The sequence below is a fragment of the Sturnira hondurensis genome, unplaced genomic scaffold (assembly GCF_014824575.4).
Source record: "Sturnira hondurensis isolate 20B ecotype Veracruz unplaced genomic scaffold, ASM1482457v3 Scaffold0024822, whole genome shotgun sequence".
In the NCBI taxonomy this organism is placed as follows: domain Eukaryota; kingdom Metazoa; phylum Chordata; class Mammalia; order Chiroptera; family Phyllostomidae; genus Sturnira; species Sturnira hondurensis.
This window is the reverse complement of record NW_028097453.1, coordinates 174,288-192,972: the sequence shown is the minus strand read 5'-3', so window position 1 is coordinate 192,972 and position 18,685 is coordinate 174,288. Positions and strand designations below refer to the sequence as shown.

Sequence of the window (18,685 nt, the reverse complement as noted above, 5' to 3'; positions counted from 1 at the left end):
CCCACGAGTGGCCACCGAGACCACGCAGGTGGGCTCTCCGAGCCGCAGACTAACCCCCGACAAAGCTCAGGAGACAGACCGTATCAGTTTACAGTTGGCATCCACCCACAACGCAGAGGCTCGAGAGAGGAAAAGGCCGTCAGAACGCCACACTAAATAAAACAATCTGACTTTAAAGACCGGCTGTTAACAGTAACTCTGTAGTAACAGGCATTGCGGGTGGAACGGACCTTTTAGAATCCACCCTGTAGTGAAACTGGGCATTTCCAAGTCCAAAGGGCGAGGTGCAACTACTTTGAAGACCAACGAGCCACAGTAGGTTTTAGTATCCGCAGTCCTTAAAAAAGAGCCGCGAGGAGGACAGACGACAGACACAACACACGGACCAGAGTCTGCCGAAGACAGTCAGCCACGTCAAAAACGGAACTGTATTTTCCATTCTAGAGAGGCAGTATCGGCCCTCCTTCTTGGCCTTCTAGCTTGGGGTGTATACGTCCAATTTTAGATAAAAGTCTCCATATCACGTCACGATCGCAGCCTACAGGAAACAGGCTGGCTGCAAGGAAGTACTGCCTGCCACCCTTGGGGGACATTTAAAAAGAACAGCTACCTTTTGCTCGGGAAAGGGACACCCCGAATCCAGTACACCCCTGCCTCCCAGACCAGAATACAGAAGTCTGGGTTTTCTCGATCTAGGACTTTCTGAACTGCCCTTTTCTAATGAGTAAAGTGGACACACACACCAGGACAAAAACCTCCTGCTTTGGGCTGTATGGCAAACTGAAAGTCAAAATCAAATTTCGTACAGGAAAAGTTATTCAGCACACCTTATCAGTAAGTAACACTGCTAAGGCACCACTGATTTTCAAACCATTTTTGCTTAAATCCTGACAGAAAGGTGATACGTAAAACCACCAGTAAACTGGGACTTTCATGGAGGGCTGACTAGAGGAGTGAAAGCCGCACTTACTAGTGCTGTGAGCACCGAGGCCTGAACGCCTATGTCCCTCCGACTTTCTGGTTTAGGTGCTCTGCCCAACGTTGGCGGCTTATGGCTACCACCTCCNAAATTTCGTACAGGAAAAGTTATTCAGCACACCTTATCAGTAAGTAACACTGCTAAGGCACCACTGATTTTCAAACCATTTTTGCTTAAATCCTGACAGAAAGGTGATACGTAAAACCACCAGTAAACTGGGACTTTCATGGAGGGCTGACTAGAGGAGTGAAAGCCGCACTTACTAGTGCTGTGAGCACCGAGGCCTGAACGCCTACGTCCCTCCGACTTTCTGGTTTAGGTGCTCTGCCCAACGTTGGCGGCTTATGGCTACGACCTCCTTATACTAGAGGATTTGTATTTCTCAAAACATTTTGGAAGCCTTGGAGTACTGAATCCACCCTTCACAACAGGGGGCAGGGCTAAGTGATTCGCTCAAGACAAAGAAGCAAAAAATAAGCAGCCCCTCCCTCAAACCCTATAAGCCCAGTACTATTATCCTTCTTTTAATGCAGTATCTTCAAGTGGCCGATGAACTGCCGTTAAGAAGTACTGCTGCTTCAACTCGCAGAGGGCGGGGGGAGAACGGTGGAGCCCAAACTGCATTCCGGCACGTGCCTCCACCCTCTCTGGGGACACAGGGGGAGAGGAGGATGCGTGGGTGGTCTAATTCGGACCATTGCACCAGGATGAAAGAAACGACCCAGAATTTCCTACGTACGTCAGCAGCAATTTAGCAATACCACCTAGATTTATTTATATCAAGTTTTCAATATGGTATGGTTCAAATGGGCCAATGATTTTTTTTTTGGTCCCCTGAAGAACTGGCTACTTTCATAACAAATGGCCATCTTTAAAACAGGCAACAGAGAATCTATTTTGCATGTGGTTTTTAAGGTGCTGTATCTACCCTGTGCAGAGTGGCGACAGGCAGCTTTTCTTTCACACTAATACTCAGTACAGTCAGACAACATGCCCTTGAACTGAGCACCTTCCACACGGTTCCTCTCTCACCCAGCGCGTGCCACTCCAAGTCACCTGGCCCCTTGCAACCCGTCTAGAAGGTCTAGGGAAGGGGTTTTCCCAATACAAAACAAGTTATATTAAATTTGGGGACCCCCATGTAAAATTTTTTTTAAGAAACACCTTTTGTTCCCCACTTTCTGGTACCACTTCTCTGACTCCGCTACAATGAAAGAACATTCTTGCAAGGTTGTTCATTTTACTTTAGTGTGCTGGGTTTAAGTAACGTAAGTGATTACTGAGTCTCGGTTTCATATCCATGATAGACATTCATTTAAAGTACTCATTTACTGAATGAAGAAAAAAATTCTGGTTACATGGTTTTTTAGACTTTCTCTACAAACTGAGTAGCAGGTTTTAACTATGTAACTTCACAAGCTGAATAGAACCTATAAGGTTCAGGAAGGGAGGCCTGAAATTCCTTTGATCATTTCATTATTATTATTATTATTTTAATCCTCACCCAAGGATACGCTTATTGATTTTAGAGAGGAAGAGGGATAGAAACATCGACATGAGAAAGAAACACTGACTGGCTGGCTCGCAGATGCAGCCAGTCCGGGGATCAAACCCACAGCCTAGGTACACTCCCAGACTGGGAATTGAACCTGCAAACTTGTGGTGCATGGGCTGGCACTCCAACCAGCTGAGCCACGCAGCCAGGGCCTCTGATAATTTTTAAGGGCTTCTTTAAAAGCACAAAACAAAGATGACTGGGCGTGATGATTTCCTCCAGATTCGGAAGCGCTGGCTTTAATGTACCACTGAGCAAACAGTGAAACGCCCTTATAACAACAGCAGGTTGGAAGGTTTCCTAGCAGAACGGTGTGTCCATACGCTCACTGTAGGGCAGCTCCAAATGCAACCATCCAGAGCCTCCCAGCTCCTCGGGGGGGGGGGAGGGGGGGGGACTGTGGACTCTGCTCTCCAATGGGCTGTGAGTTTACAGTAGCTGGCCTGATGGCCTTGAACTCGGCACTTGCTCAGCAACCCTCAGGGTGGGTGGGGACGCTCCCTTTAGGCCGCAGGCAGGGAAACAGGAACAGTCCTGTGAAGCCCACCTGAAGAGGGCCTGGCCCGGGTCCACTCGGCAGCAGACTCTAGGAGGTCGAGGAGGAACGTCGCAGGCCGCTGCGTGCCCCTGTGCTCCGACGGCTAAATCTGGCCCCACTTGTTCTACGCATTTTTTTCTCACAGTGCCCAAACCGCATTGCATTCCTGTCCCCATAACACAGGTCACACGCTGTCCTACCCCTGAGGCAGGGTTTGCCTGCTCGTAAAAGTCAAATACCACCTTTTTCAGGAAGAGAGATGTTACTATTCATATATGGAACGCCCTCCCAGTTTTATCCTGAGTTCCATTTGGTAACAAAGCAATAGTGACAGACTTCTTCAAGACCAAAAAGATTTTATTTATTTATTTATTTGCTCTGGGTCTGAAATCCACTCACTTTGGCTTAAAAAGGCAGCTGCTCTCCGGGCTGCCTGGCTCCCGGGCTCGGTCAGCGCCTCTCGGGGCTCTGCCCTCCTTTCCCCCGACACTCTCCTCCAATCCACACTCCTGGCCACTTCCTCAGCCCCTCAACCAACTCCGTCTGTGACTTTCTGTATTTTGAAGCCAGAATTTCACCAAAATGTCCTCAAATGTAGCTTTATAATTTGACTATCACTATTAGTCCAGGAATCATAAAATAAATTACCACGTTAAGGAAATCTTCATATTCTGACCTGATTTTTAATCTACTGAGTCCAAAAAAGCTAAGCCAACCAAAAACTAGAGGTGCAAGCAGAGACAGAGAGTCAAACCGTTCCTAGGATTTCAAAGACAACACAGAGTCAAGAAATGCTACTGGCTCAGTGGAGGCCTAGCCATGCCCCGTACTGACTTTTTCTAAAGGCACCCTCAAGTTCTCTGCAAACTGCCGCGGCTGGACCAGGAGGTAAGGGCCCCAAACCCTCAGCCCACGGCCTGGCTTTAACCCCATCACCACGTTTCCATGCTCGGCAAGCATTCCAAGTTGTTAGTCTGGGGTCCGCAAAGGGGCTTGAGGCTGCCAGCTCCCCCTTCTACAAGGCTGCTATGTGCACATGCACATTGCTGGGAGACGAGCACAGCTGTGAGAGCCCCAAAGCCCAAACGATGAACAGCCGCCACGTGGGACTTACACGACCCAAAGAACCACCTCAGAGCACAGGGTATGAGCCACTGCCCGGTTCGCGGGTGTATTCTGAATGCCCGTCACAGGCCCTGGGACGCAGGCAGCGCTCCACCCTGGGCGGACAGGCTGCGTGCTTTCTGGTCACAGCTTGCACTGAATACCTTAGGAAAGAAGAGTAAGTACAGGTAATTTTCAGGATCTCTCACACTGGGACACGAGACTTTTCCTCAAGACCACAGTCATCCAAGACAGGTGGCAGCTGTACCACATCCCAGTGTCAGATTTCGTACCGGTTTGGCCGGCCTCGCTGGGAAATCTGGAAGAGGGGCTCCACACTGGGGCTCTCCCCAATCTGAGCTGTTTCAAAATGCACGCGCCATCCCCTTCTCTACCTGTCTCCTTCCCTCAACCCTTGCCCCCATTCTGGGTTAGGGCCCTGGGAACAGATATTCTGAAGAAGCTCTCCAGAGGACTGGTACCGTCCATCCCTTCCCCTCCACGAGAAGGACTGATCTAGGGCAACCTCGGCAGGATCCGCAAAAGCCAACTCAGGCATATGGAGTTTGCCAGGCTCTTGAGAAAGACTCAAGGAACACAGGGAACAGATGGGTTGGCTACATCTTGTTCAGAGAGAAAACAAAGCAGAGGAAGTGGAGAATCTGCCTTTCATAACACCTCCACCTGTTCAGTACAGAGACCATCGGCAGATGGTCCACGAGGGTTCAGGAGAACATGACAAAGAGCTGGTCGCAGGGAGAGACTGTGTTTTCACAATGGCTTGGTCCAAATTCAGTAAACGCTGGCAAGGCGCTCTCATTCCACACGTGCCCAGCACTCAGCTAATCCCCTCCCTGCAGAGTCAGAAAAGAATGTGCAGAATTCTGAGCCCTCTGCTCCCCAGACTGGAGGGCTTCCTTCCTGAGTGCAAGGGCTGGAACTAACCTCATCAACCCTCCACTCCCAATTGCAAACGGGAGAGAACTGGGGTGCCTCCCAACACGGATGCTCCCCTTCTAACCCTTACGATTCAGAAACAGCCTCTACCCCACCTCACTAAAAGCCAAGCCTTTGCCAACCTCAACGCGACAACTGGCAAACAAGAAGAGAACCACCCCCAAAGAAACGCTTCCCTCTGGGAGATCCTGGGGAAGAGGTGCAACGGGGTCAGTCCCCATAGCTGGCTTCTCCTTGGACTCACAATACAGTTTGTAACACTCGGAACACCATGTTCCCAACCAGCTCGGTCTCTTTTCAGTTACAAACGTGAAGTAAACAAGATTCTACAGCAGCTACAAGTCTGTTACCAAGGCCACTGTATTGATTGGTATAATTAACATTCACAATTCATCTAATCCAGCACGACAAGCCAGCTGGGCTGTTCTCCAGAAGAACGGAACATTGGGAATCTTCATGGCTTGCTTGCTAAGAAGTCTAGTATTCTGAAGCTGGGCACTCAAATCTCTGAATTAGGAATTGGAGACCACCTGGCCAACCACAGGAAACGGAATTAGTTACCAGAATAAAGGAACACATCTGCCATCTCTGCGAAGCACCTGTTTTTATTTCCAAAGCTGCAAAATTCTGAAGGTCTCCCTTTCCCTTGAACCCTACCAAGGTCACATACTTTAAGGAAACGTCACACGCAGAACCCTCGGTGCCAGCTAGCGTCTGAACTCCTGGTTAGGATGAGCTCTGGCCCGGTTCCCAGAAGACTGCAGTTCTAAAGAAGGTGTTTTTCAGAGACAAGGGCGTATATAGATGTTGAACATCCAGCTCAGCCTTCCGTTCTGAAGGTGGCCAGGGCTGCAGGACGAGAAGAATCAGAGGTTCGCTCAGCACCACTGGGCAGAGCTCCCTCTAGTCCTTTCAGGACTCCCAACACACACTCCAAAATGAAACTGCGACTCACCACTGGTCCCCAAATCTCAAACACCCTAAGAGTAAGCCTCTAGTCTTTAAATGAAGAGCATGTGAAAATCAGACTACCGGTTCAACTCTGGGCAGTGTCCCTAATGCTAAGAGAATACGGCAAGTGAAGGATCACCAGTTAGATTCCTGGTCAGAGCACGCGCCTGGACTGCGGGCCAGCTCCCTGGGGGGGATGTGCAAAAGACAACCAATTGATGTTTCTCTCCCACATAAATGTTTCTCATCTTTTCTTGCTCCTTCTTTTCCCCTCTCTTTAAATAAATAAATAAAATCTCCCCCCCCCAAAAGTTGATGGGAAATTCAAGTTACCATTTTCATTATGTCTAAGGATATCCCTACGCTTCTAGCCTCCTGCCCTGCGGTTCTTACGCTACTGAGCTAAGAAGCTGGGGCCACGTATTCTCGAGTCTCCTACCTCACCTACCCCTAGCAGTGCACAGGGTCTGCTAAGATGCCGAAAATTCTCGTCAATTTCTCACTGCAGTTCCTGGTTCTCCGTCCCCACCCTGTGGCCAAGGTGTGAGTTAGAAGAACAGCACGGCCAACCAAAGGGGACAGTGAGCCACGGCCACTGGGTCAGTCCAGCTCACTCTCTCCGGGGGATGACCACCCTGCAGATTTCACTCAACAAACAGGGACCGATGGTATCATGTGCAAGTTCCACATACAACACGTATGCATGAGGTATGGTCCTTGCTCCCATGTCTTTGGTCTAGAGATACTGATGAAAAGTAACATTCAGATATGAGTCAGTCTTTAAAACAGTTTTAGCACAAAATCTCCCAGAGCCGCTGGCTTCAGTGCGCATCATTCCTGAGACAAGCCCTCAAGGCACTGACGGGGAGCCTCTTGGGAAACTGAGGGGCACCCCAACCACCTCAGGCTCCCGAACTACTACAGATGGAAGAAGTAAGCTCCCGGACCCGGCCAGCCCCGTGTCTGACAGACAGCCGTGTTCTAAGCATCCTGGGGTGGGCAGGGGTGGGGTGCGGAGCGGTCAGACAGAACAGGTCCCACTTCCAGCACAGAGCCCCGTCCTCCCCTTGTCCAGGTACCGCCTGGGAACCAACAGCTACTTCAGTGTTTGACAGGTGTCAGCGCCACATAAAATAACACTTTTGTCAGGGAACACACTCTTTCTGTTGAAAAGACGTTCCAACAGAAACGTCTCTGCTTGGGCTCTTTAAGGACATTTCAAACAGACCAGAGTACTCTTCAGGGTGTAAGAAGGCACTCACTGAACAGCACACTAGGCTGAGCGGTATACGCCAGAGCTGGGCCAGGCAAACCAGGACACACGGTCGCACGAGGCACGCAGGAGCGAACACGCTGAGTGGTTCTCACTGAGTGCCGAGCCCCTGGACAGTCCTGCAGCGCTCGCTGTCCCTGACTGCCCCTTCTACAGATGAGAGAATGGAGGCTCAGAGTCCACGCCCTTGGCCACAGTGATATGCAGTCATGAAAAACTTAAAAGGAGCTAGAATAAAAGGGACAGATCACCTGCAAGGAAACAGAAGACAGCCAACTTTTCCTTGTGATAATTAAGGCCAAAATTAATGAAAACAAACCTTCAAAGTGCTGAGAAAAAGATCTGTCAACCTAAAATTGTGTACCCAGTAAAACTGTCTTGAAATAATGAGCGTGAAATAGTCATTTACAGAAAATGAAAGGGAAAAGAGAAAATGAGGCTCGGACAGGCTAAGACACTCGTCCAACACATCCAAGTCACAAGTCTATCAGACAGTGGAGACTGAGGCAAACGTGACTCCCAGAAATCTAGTGCTTCACTCGCAGTGCACTACTCCTTAGTTTCAGGAACAAGGAGGGAAAGTTACAGAAGCTTCAGGTAACAGCCAACCAATAGCGGGTCAGCGAGAGCACCCGGCCTGAGTCAGAGGGAGGAGTGACAGCAGAAGAGAAGCCGGGACCCAAGTCTCTGCGAATCTCTGCCTCCCTGCGGTATGGAGGTGTGACGGGAGCCGGGAGGAAACCTCGTGGCAGGGCCGCCTTTAACTTGGGCTTCTCGGGTTCAGGCTGGAACAAACGCTGGTCCGAGCGAATGTGCCGTTCTTTGGATGTGACAGGGATACTTCAGACCCACCTCACTATGACGTGTCCTGAATAACTAGACCAGGAATAACAAGGGTCGCCCTTCTTTATAAAATTTTAACAATCAAATCGCCAAACTTGACAAGCAGATAGGTATAAATGAGTCTCCTTTACTGGCCAGTTTCTGTGAATAACGGCCCAGTACTGAAGTGCCTGTTTATGGATCACAACTACGTGAGGTGGCAAAGTAAACTATGAGGGTCACAGGCAGCTAAGGCTCTACATGGTATATACCAAAATACAGGAAAAGCTTTGTGAACAACTTTACAAGAACACTGCATCGGGCAACATGCACTGGATGCAAATGATGCCCTCCTGAAGGCCCTACGACCAACGGTCCCCGTTTGCAATGGCATTACAGGAGCTAGCAAGGGACGTCGTCCCCAGCAAGGGACGCAGTCGACAGACAGACTGGTCTCTTCTGCAAGCAGAGAACTTAGAGAAAGTGATATGGAAACTAGTGTCTAACTAACTAAACAGAATCAAGTAAGAAAAAGAAGTAATCTGTTATCTGTAGGGAAATCTAAACAAGATAGGATCTTCTCACACACCCGACTCTTGTTCAAACCCCACTAAAACAGGAGCTGCTCTTAAGAGAACCAAGAGATCCTGATAATGTGGAGAAGACAGGAAATGCTGGCCTATTAAATCTCTTCTCAGGGACTCCAGCACCGATGTCAATGCCACAACAACCCTGAAGAGCAGGGGACACCCCGATTCCACCGAACAGTGAGCACCTAAGCAGTTCCCACTGGGGCTCTACCTGCGCTCCTTCCTAGTTCGGCTGGCCCCTTGGATACGTATTTTTCATTCACATAAAGAATACCCTACAAGCAAAAGTGACCGCTTTTGTGTTCCTTCTGTCCTCGCCCCGTTGTGCTGCTGGTAAAGGTGTGACTGATAAATTCCAGGGCAAATTCCTAATGTATTGCTCCGAAGAGTCTCTCCAAATGTTCTGAAGTGCAGGGAAGAGTGAACATCCTGATAGACCTTCCAGAGAAATGTGTTTATTTTAGTTAAGTTTCATCAATAAGCTGTAGGTTTGGGTTGACCTTACTGGGGGGGAGGGGAGTCAAATTGACACCATGTCCATTTCCAAAGGCTCAAGGGCTGCTGTTACCTCTAGGACACAAAGGAGCAGAACAAGAGGGATAAACACCCAGTGATTACGGCGAAAGAGCCAACTTGTCGGTTCCGCTGGAAACTGTCAACATTAAACATGGATCCCCTTTAGTTGTGCTACAATGTACAACTAAAGGGCTCCTTTGTCACCCGAAGATTCCAGGTCACACCATCTGAAATCAGCAGCCACCACTGTGAACAAGCCTCACCACGTGAGCCATCTATAGCTGTGACTGCCGTCCCACCAGTCTCCTCTGAGCATGTCAGCGCCCGTCGTGTTCCTGAGGAATGGGTATGTATCGTTTCCTGTGCCGGCTGACGAGACTGTAATTCCAGGATTTCCTTCATCCTCAGGCTACGAGCAAGCTGAGAGTGGCATGTGATGGTCAGCCTCCTCGACTGTCTCAGCCCTTGGGGTCAGCCACATTTTTTGCTTCTTTCTAAAGTTTTGACTTCCTATATATAGTATATGAGTCCTGTTAGAAGTAGCTCAAACGCCTGCTAAAAAGAGTATAATATACTAGTAGACCTCTTTTTAAAAACCACGTTTGCTACATCTTGGTTCCTACCCTCCGCCTATTTCTACTTGCTGCAAACAAAAAGCACTTATTTGGCAAATGAGGCAACTGAGGCACAGAAGCTCACCTGCTTCAGGTGCTAGCCATTTAGGTAACTTCTTGACACCCAGGTCAAGCCTTGAGTCGCACCAACACGTCCTGTCATCTACACAGCACTGCAGCAGGCCCTAAGGCATACACAACTGAGCAAGTTACAATTAACAGCTGAAGAATCTCAGTACCTATGGTTTTAATGGGGGGGGGCACCCATTCTTCCCCAAACAAAGTGGCATCTGATCTGAGGACCATCAAGGTTATCCTGGGGAAACCTACAGCCTCTGACTGGCATCAGAAATGTCCTCACTTCCTGAGGGTCCTCGGGGCTGGGAATGACCCAAGAATTCCTCGGTCTCCAGCCACGCCAGAACCATCACAGGTGAAGGTCAGCGCCATTTGAAGAGGGCTTTTCCTCACACCATTCGGTGGATGCCAAACTACATTTTTTCTCATGCTTTCTCACGGTATCAACACATGGCAGAGGTTCAAAAGGGCCTCTGGTCATAATGTCCAATTCAGCTGAAGTTCTGAAAGAACAGATCACCAAGGACTTGCTGCTCTGTGACCTTGACTAGTCCTCAACCCACTCATTAACTAAACAAATGCCTTTTATCATCACTAGGGGAGGGGTAATTAGTTATCATAAAGCACTTTAATATAGCGTTGTGTAAGCGCTAAGCAATAAATCTGAGAGCAAGATTGATAAGAAACACGGGGACACATTCACCAGCAAATGGAAACTTCTACGGGCTCTTCCCTCATTCCTAGCTCAGGCTGCTTCCGCCAGCTAAAGGAATATGCGTCTCTAAAATCATCAGTACTCGGCCGGACAATAATACACATGAGCAATATTCCTCCAGGGAGGAAGAGAGGAAAAGGGATACTTATTCCTGGTAAACAGCCACACAGACATCTGGATTACTAGTTAGCCAGGTGGGCAATTAACAGTTGAGTACCCACCAGGGGCAGAGCCAGGCACAATGTGTACAGTGGTGCGCCAAGTCCTGCCTTTATGACGTTACGACCTATAATACAAACTTTGCCTTATTAATGGTGGAATTTGCAAGAATAAGGGCTCAGTAAAATAGAGGCAAGCAGGAATAAAAGCACCTAATCCCTAAGCAACCACACAAAAGACAGGCTCACTTCTGGGGAGAGGACAAGTTCAGGGAGTTAGGGTACCAGGGCTTCCGTCTTCCCCTGCTCATTACAGGTACCACCCTTAAGCACCTGGTTTATACAGGCTGTGCCAGTCCCTAAACAACAGATTACAGAGGTCACTGCCCCATGAAACAGTCCCCTGAACTGAGAGCACTAAAACAAGGTTAGTCGGGCTCCTTAGAATCAAGGGATCTTCCACAACCTTTTAAAAGGTTGTGTATTGGTGAGAACTTAAGTTCGTGGGGAAATGGAGCAAAAACACACAGCAGCGACCTTTTCAACCTTGCTTTTGATTTCTGAAGGGTTAGATTAATTTCCTTTAAAAAAAAAGTCATCTCTCCCACCTAGGACAGCTTAACTGGTTCAGCTGTAAGGAGTGCTGCAAACCTGGCTTGGTTCAGCGCATGCGAGCACCACACGCATCTAACACCGCAGGCAGAGGCGGCCTTGAAACACTGTTTTTAAACCGGTGGGAAATAATTTACCCAGGTTCTCACGGGTCTGCAAAGATTCTCCCGTCCACTGCTACCTGGGTGCCAGGTATGTGGACGGGCAGATGTGGTTGGCAGCGAAGGCTCCGAGTGCGGGAGCGATCCCAGTTCTGCCACTCTGAGGGCCAGTCAGAATGAAAGTTCCAAAGGTCGCCCTTTAATCTCCACGAGACCATCAGAAGGCTGTCCTTTAAGCTCAACCCACAGCACAATAGAGGAGACCCGTCCTGCCTCCCTAAAAGCAGTCAAGAACGAGCAATCGTGCCTTCCCACCCACCCACCCACCGCCACCCCCCGCCCAGCTTCCTTCGCCACAGATGCCTAAGTGATCTATTCACAGGACTGCGATCCACTTGTATCCGGGACAGTGTCTGCCGTCACCTAATTGCTTACATCGGTGAAGAAGTGGACACTCGCAGAAGGTGAACATCCTCGTTTTCTTTTTATTCTGCTGCCCTTCTGGGTTTTCACCTGCCCAGAAGAGCCAACTCCTGGCATTTTTCTCTCCTGCCTCCGGGCTAGCACGCAGTTGTTGGATAAACCGGCCACTGCTCCCAAAGTAGCTCTACCAAATTTGACCCCTCGCCTGGGAGAGATTTTGTGCACACCCCCATCCCCTGGAGCTGGTCACAGGGGTCAGCTGAGTTGGTTCACCCCTCCCACTCCCGTCTTCGAGGCCCTCCAACCAGGAAAAGTCAGGGGCGAATTTAAGGCCGGGCCCTGCCGGGTTTCAAAAAGATCCCGGAGGATTAGGGCCTAGGGACAAAGGAAAGTGAGGTCAGGGGCTGCCGTTCCAGCTCGGGGTAGGCCTGGGGCGGCTTACACGCCACCCTACACCATCCCAGTCGTCCCGAGCCCCTCAAACCTCGCCCCCGAAGTCGCGACCTAGCTGGAGCGCGCCCCTTCCGCGAGGCCCCAGCCCGGGCCCCCACCGCCACCCAGAGCCCCCGCACCTTCTTGGGCGCCTTGGTGACGGTGGCCATGAAGGAGTACTTCTCGGCGTCCTCAATCTCCTTGGCCTGCTTCAGCTCCTCCCCGACCCCAGGCAGCGGCATCGCGTCAGGCATCGACATTCCCCGGCCGGCCGGGCCCGCTGCTGCCCCGCCGCCCCCGCCTCCTTCCCTCCCGAGCGCCCCCCCACCCACCCGCGCTGCGGCCTCCAACACGCGCTCGCCCACCCTCCCGCCCGACGCCCCGCGGAGCCGCGTCCGGTGCCGAGATGCTGGGACGGGCGCCGGGTCCGCTCCCCAGTCCGAGGAAGCAGGACAGCGACAGGCGGCAGTAGCCCCAGAAGCAGCAGCGAGGAGCTCCGCGGCGCCACCTCCGCCGCACGCACACACGCACGCAAAGTAAGGGTAGACGGCGGTGACGCCACGTCGGGTACTGGCAGCTCCGGGTAAGGGGTGGGGAGAAAAGGCGCTCGGTCATGACGTCACCACGCTGGACAGAGACGCCCTAAGCCACCCTTTGTGCTTCCCAGCTCGCTGGATGAGTCCGAGCCTTTGCGGCGCCAGGTGGCGCTATCAGCCCTGGGAGCGGCTCGTGGTTCTTGCAGGGATGCCCGAACTGAGGCGGTCTCTGGGCTGTAGGGTTCCCAGAAGGCCTCAGAAGGGCGTAACGGGGGTGTTTGGCAGCAAATACCAGAGCCCCTACACGACTCATCCTGCTGCCATTCGTAAGAAACATCTGCGGCCTAAGATAGCTCACTTACTCAGTTCGCTTACCCCAGGACCTTTGGATCAGAAGCCCCTTCCCAAGGAGCAGTGTTCGCCTCCTTGACTCTCTAAGGGTGGGCAGACTCAGCAATGTGGTTTCTGCACAACCCTGTGTGACCTCCTCCACCACCATCTCCCCTTGGGCCTTGCCTTATACAGATCTTTAGACAGCAGAGCTGATGTTCTCTGACCTTTGGGATAGGGCTAATGGGTCGGAGGATGGAGGTGGGGGGAGAAGTTTCCAGCCCGAATGGCTTCCCTGCTTCAGTCCGCCCCTCACCTGAAACCTAGACATTCATCTCTGCTCTCAATGCCGCGCCCAGGGCGTCCATGGGCCACCCCATGCCTTTACTGGGCCCTACTGTGTGTTGTCCCCATGCTCGGCCCTAGATAGTAAAGACAGAGTGATACATTTTATGTTTTGCAAGGCTTAGTCCAGCTGCAGAGGTAAAGCCTATTTGTAACCTAATGTCAGTTGAGGTAGTGTGACCCTTGAAATGCAAATGACTTTGGCTTGAACTCCTGTGTCCGGTGGAAAGTCCAATGCCCTCCCCAGCATATCTGTGAATTATAGGGGGTATGGAGGGTGGGGGTTTTGATTTTCGTGGTTATCTCTGGCTCTAGTTTTCTGCCTCATCAAAGTTTTATTCAGTATTCTGGTCTTGTGGCTGTTTCTTTAGTCCCTGCCATCAATTCACAAAGGGAACACAGCCCGTTCCTTCCACCCCCGCACCCCGATTCCAAAACAACCACAAAAATAATGCTGTAACATGTAGCAGAACTTTTAATGAAATTTGTTGGCCACAGGGGAGGGATTACATCACACAGCAAACAATTTAAAGTCACATTTTTGAAATGTTCTGAAAAGTTATTTTGGTTATTCAGTCACCTGGGAACGCTCACTGGTCACACCACCGAGCAAAGCTCCCTGGCCCATTGTGCCGATCCAACTTCCTTCCCCCTTCTACTCCCTTTACAACCTGCCTTCTTACCTCCCTTCCTTGATTGACTCTGGGAAGCCAGATTCCTCTCTCCTGTGCTGAGAATTCAAATCTTACCAAAGTTTTTTTTTCCTAAATTCTCCTGCAAGCCCACCTTTTTATATATATCCTGAGGTGTCTGACAGGGTCAAGTCTTTGGAGAAAGAAGTTGCGGTTTGAAGCAACATTTTCCCCACTGATTTGTGTTCCAGGTTGGGAAGAGTGTGAAACCCTTGCCTCTGGGGCCCAGAAGTCTTAGTCCCAGAAACCCATGTCCCAGCCACCCAGCCCCACGCCACCATCTCTTTGAAGCAGCCCGAGGAAGTGCCTGGAAGGATGTCCTGCTTCTTCAGAGCCCAAGCTTAACTGTTAGGATTCTCTCATCTGACCACTCTTTCAACCCCCTTGATTCCTCTCTCTCAGGGCTCCTCCCATAGCAGAAGGGACAGAAAGATGGGGCACCAGAACACCAGGTCCACCCAGCAGCGCCAGACTGGAACCTTTCTCCTCCTCTCCCGGCTGGAGCCAGGAGCCACGCCTGCCCACCCAGGGCACTTCAGGCGTGGCTTTTGTTCTGTGCGTTTGCTGGAACCATGGTCAGGGGCCGGGGATCAGAGCTGCCCGTTCGGGGAGCAGAGGCTGAGCCAGTTGGGGCAGAGGTGAAACTCCACATCCTTTGAATAGAAAAGCACATGGCTTAAGTTTGCTTATTTGACAATTAAATAAAAGCACAGGCGTGCCTGTCCTTTGGATTTTATCTTTAATCCCATTATCAGAGAGGGTAGTATTCCGACAGTGAGGTTTGGCCTCCCTTTTACTCCTGAACCTGACTGGAGTTCCAGGTTTTCCCCAACATGTAGCTCACCTGTGTGGCGGCTGAGGACGCGGAAGACAGGGCCAGGCCTAGAGGCAGCAGTACCTTTGCAGGTTGAGCCAAGAAGGAGACTGACAGGTCCAGCTCCACTTGCCTGGCTGGCTGGCCGGCCTGCCCATGGGGCCACTGGAGAGGCTGACCTAAGGGCATTGGGAGTGCTTTGACTGGAAGGTGGGGCGGGGGGGGGGGCAGTGCTCGGGGGGGCAGCAGGCCAGGGCCAGGCATTCCTGGAAACCAGCCTGCTGCAGAGGACGTTGGTGGCTGTCCTCCCTCCTACCCAGTGTGGGCTGGAGTTCAAAGAGCTCACCCAGCCAGGGAGCGTGATGACATAATATCGGCGAGAGCGATTTCTCACTTTCCCCACCACCCCTAGATGACCCCACAAGGCCCGGCATGGGGGCAGCCTCTCAAGGATGCCCAACCTGACCTGTCATCAGCAGCCCCCCAATTTGCCTAACTCAGTGCTTCCGCATAGGTTCAGGGGCTGCGCGTCAGGGCCCACCCCCTGAGGGGCACAGTCCACATGCAGGTCAGAGATGCAGGGGGCCAGGTGTGAGAAGAACAGAGACCCAAGGACCTGTGCAGCGCACCTGTTGAGTGTGGTGAAGGCGGGGTGGGGGGAAGGAGGCCTCAGAAGGCCCTGAGCTGCTAGGGAAAGGAGTAGCTGGAGGGGAGAGGTGACTCAGAGAAATGTCACCAGAATGTGGTGGATTTGGTCTGGTTAATCAAATTCACTCTTTTGTCTACCCTCAAAATTACCCTTCACATTCATCACTTTTATTAATTCATAAAATGTGCATCAAATACTGAAGATATGACAGTCACAGTGCTGGATATTGGACTGCAGAGAGGAATGAAGGGAATGAAGCCCTGCGGTCTACCTGGGGTGGGGTGGATGGGCGGGGGTGAGGGCCGGAATGAAGGGATGAGCCGAAAGTTGACCTTGACAGATAAGCAGCTGGGCCAGGTAGGGAAGGGATTTTAGGCTGAAGGGATAGCACTTGAGAAAGGGCTGGGCAAGGAAACAGCTCCCATCTTACGGGAACTATAAATATTTCAAGTATGGGTGGGGCAAAGGGTGTGAAGTAGGGTGGAGTGAGAGCTGAAGCCAGGGCCAGATCTGCAGAATCTGGTAAGCCATGATGGATGGTGGTGCTGGCCACCAGGACAGGGAATAGAGGAGGAGGAGGAGCAGGTCAGAGGGGAGCAGCCACTGAGATAAGGGATCCGGGTAAGACAGGTTGAGTTTGATCTGTCTGTGGAGTGCACTGTCCCTGGGTCCCCCGGGGAGCGGAGGTTGGTGCCTTTCACGCCCTCCTACTCCCTGCAGGCTACCCACCCCTCTCCCTCCCAGAACAAGACTGTTCTCTCTACAACCTCCACCTTCCGGAGGCCTGGTCCCACTTCAGTCCTCCAAAACGGAAGGTGCAGAGAGATTGCAGGGGATCTTGTGTGACATCCCAAGTTCTTTCTGCCTCAGAACTGCCGCAGTGCCCAGCTAATTGCTAATGTCAATGTCACTGGCCCCAAGGGGCTCCCAGCTGCAACTCTAAGGCTCTCTGGGTGCTGGCTCCCCGGGGCATGCCTGCCTCTCCCTTCCCACAGCTCCCAAATTCCCACGTCCAGCCTCCCATCCCCCACCCTCTGTAGCTCCAGCCATTTCCAGAAGTTGGGCAGTCCCCTAGGGATGGAGAAAGACTCCTCTTTCTCTGCTTGTTATGGTATTTATTATTTATTTTGCTATGTATTATTGTTTTGAGCATAATCTTAATAGGCAAAAAAAGGAAAAGCCCCACGAAGATTAAAAAAAAGTCTCTTTGTACCTCTCTGAGTTGACTTCCGGTTCTTCCGCAGAGGCTCATTCTGCGACACCTGCCATTAGCATGGCATTCTGTGCTCTGCTTTGATCAGGTCACAATATTTCTAAACCTTTTACCCTGCACCGAGACTGTTGACACACTCATCAGCATGTCCCAGTTGCTCCCTCCTATTGCCATAGGAGTTTGCCTAATGGTTTTCCTATTGTTTTCCTCTTTGAGCTGTTTCCAACTGGGTGCACTACAGAGTGTGTGTCGGGGCAGGAACCAGAGGAGAAATGGCTTTCCGGCAAAGGAGACAAGGTTGAGTCACAGTGCCAGGTCCTGTCACAGAGAAGCCGCAAAGGTGTCAATAGTGGGGCCCGGTGTCCAGGCTGCACTCAGGGTCTGGTGGGGGGACACTCTGTGGCTGTTGCAGTGGTGTCTGGCCTTTTGGCATCTCTGGGCCACACTGGAAGAAGAGAGTTGTCTTGGGTTACGCATTAAATACATTGCAACATATAATCACACACACCATCTCATGTTTTAAATAAATTTATGATTTTGTGCTGGGCCACATTTAATGCCATCCTGGGCCACATGTGGCCCGTGGGCTGCAAGCTAGACACCCCCTGCTAGGGGGACATGAGGTGCAGCCCCCAGAACTCATGACAGCTGACTCATGGGGAGGCTGCATGCCATGGAGGGAAGCCAGGTCTCTGGGCAGACAGAGATGTGGCCTCGAGTCCTGACTCTGCCCCCAGCTTGGCTCCTGGAAGCTGGGACCAGTCTGGGCCTCTGTTTCCTCATGCAAAGTGGGGTGACAACTTTTCTTCTGGGGCTGGAAGGGGTCCCATTCCACAATATAATGATCATAAAAGAGCTTTGAACAAGTTACAAGTATTGTGCAAATGTAAGTTCCTGAGACGTGAATCGTGCTAAAAATCTGGAGGGAAAAGGAGATCTTGTTATGCATTTGGAATTCCCTCTGTGCCCTACTTCCCAGAAGGACAAGAAGAAGCAAGGACCCTGCTGGCTACAGGGGGCGGCTGTCGTTGCTGGTATGGAGTTCGTCTGTGCTGGGATCGCACTACCTTGAAAAGGTGGGCTGGGATTGCCCCAGCCGTGAGCTCTGGCCACTGCCCGCCCCAGCCCGGACCCAAGGGCGGGCTCCTGTGTGGCCAGCAGCCCCTCAAAGCGTCCTCAAACACTTTACTCTGGCTGGTAGCAGAAACCCTGCTGCACCTTCCTTCAGCGCTCAAAGCTGCAGCAGGATTAGGGAAGGCAGAGAAGGCGTCCAGGAACTACAAACAGTGCCCAGGGAAATCTACTCCTGATGATTGTTTGTGTTACTTTGTGTATTTTTCTGGGTCTGTGGGTACGTGTGTGTGTGTGTGTGTGTGTGTGTGTGGTGAGGAGTTTATCACAAAAGCTGACTGACTGCTGAAATTGTGAACCTGACCGTGGTCTCTAGTCGGTCTCTGTTGTCCAGTTATTTACTGAGCGCTGGCTTTGTGTCAGGAGCTGGGCTAGTTGCCAGGGAGGCTGCCGTCCACAAAAGAGATGCAGTTCCTGCCCTCACAGGGCTTAGAGTTGATAGCAGGACTTTGTCACAAAACGTGGGCGCCGCTAATACCTTCGCAGAGAGGGGATCTCTCCTTACTCTCTCCTGTACCCCCCCCTTGCAAAGTCCTTCTCAGAAATAAATGGCATGC

The 18,685-nt window shown here is 51.3% G+C and overlaps 1 protein-coding gene across 2 annotated transcripts in view; it reads right to left on the bottom strand.

Annotated features, from left to right (window-relative positions):
• AHCYL1 (adenosylhomocysteinase like 1) overlaps nucleotides 1–12,728 on the bottom strand; it is a 33,615-nt gene extending 20,887 nt beyond the window's left edge. Inside the window, exon 1 of one of the 2 annotated variants that reach the window (XM_037038940.1) lies at nucleotides 12,559–12,728. In XM_037038940.1, coding sequence (XP_036894835.1) covers nucleotides 12,559–12,678 — 120 coding nt within the window. In that variant the 5' untranslated portion in view covers nucleotides 12,679–12,728. The remainder of the gene's footprint in view (nucleotides 1–12,558) is intronic. The other variant, XM_037038939.1, reaches the window with a different exon arrangement.
• Nucleotides 12,729–18,685: the final 5,957 nt, after the last annotated feature.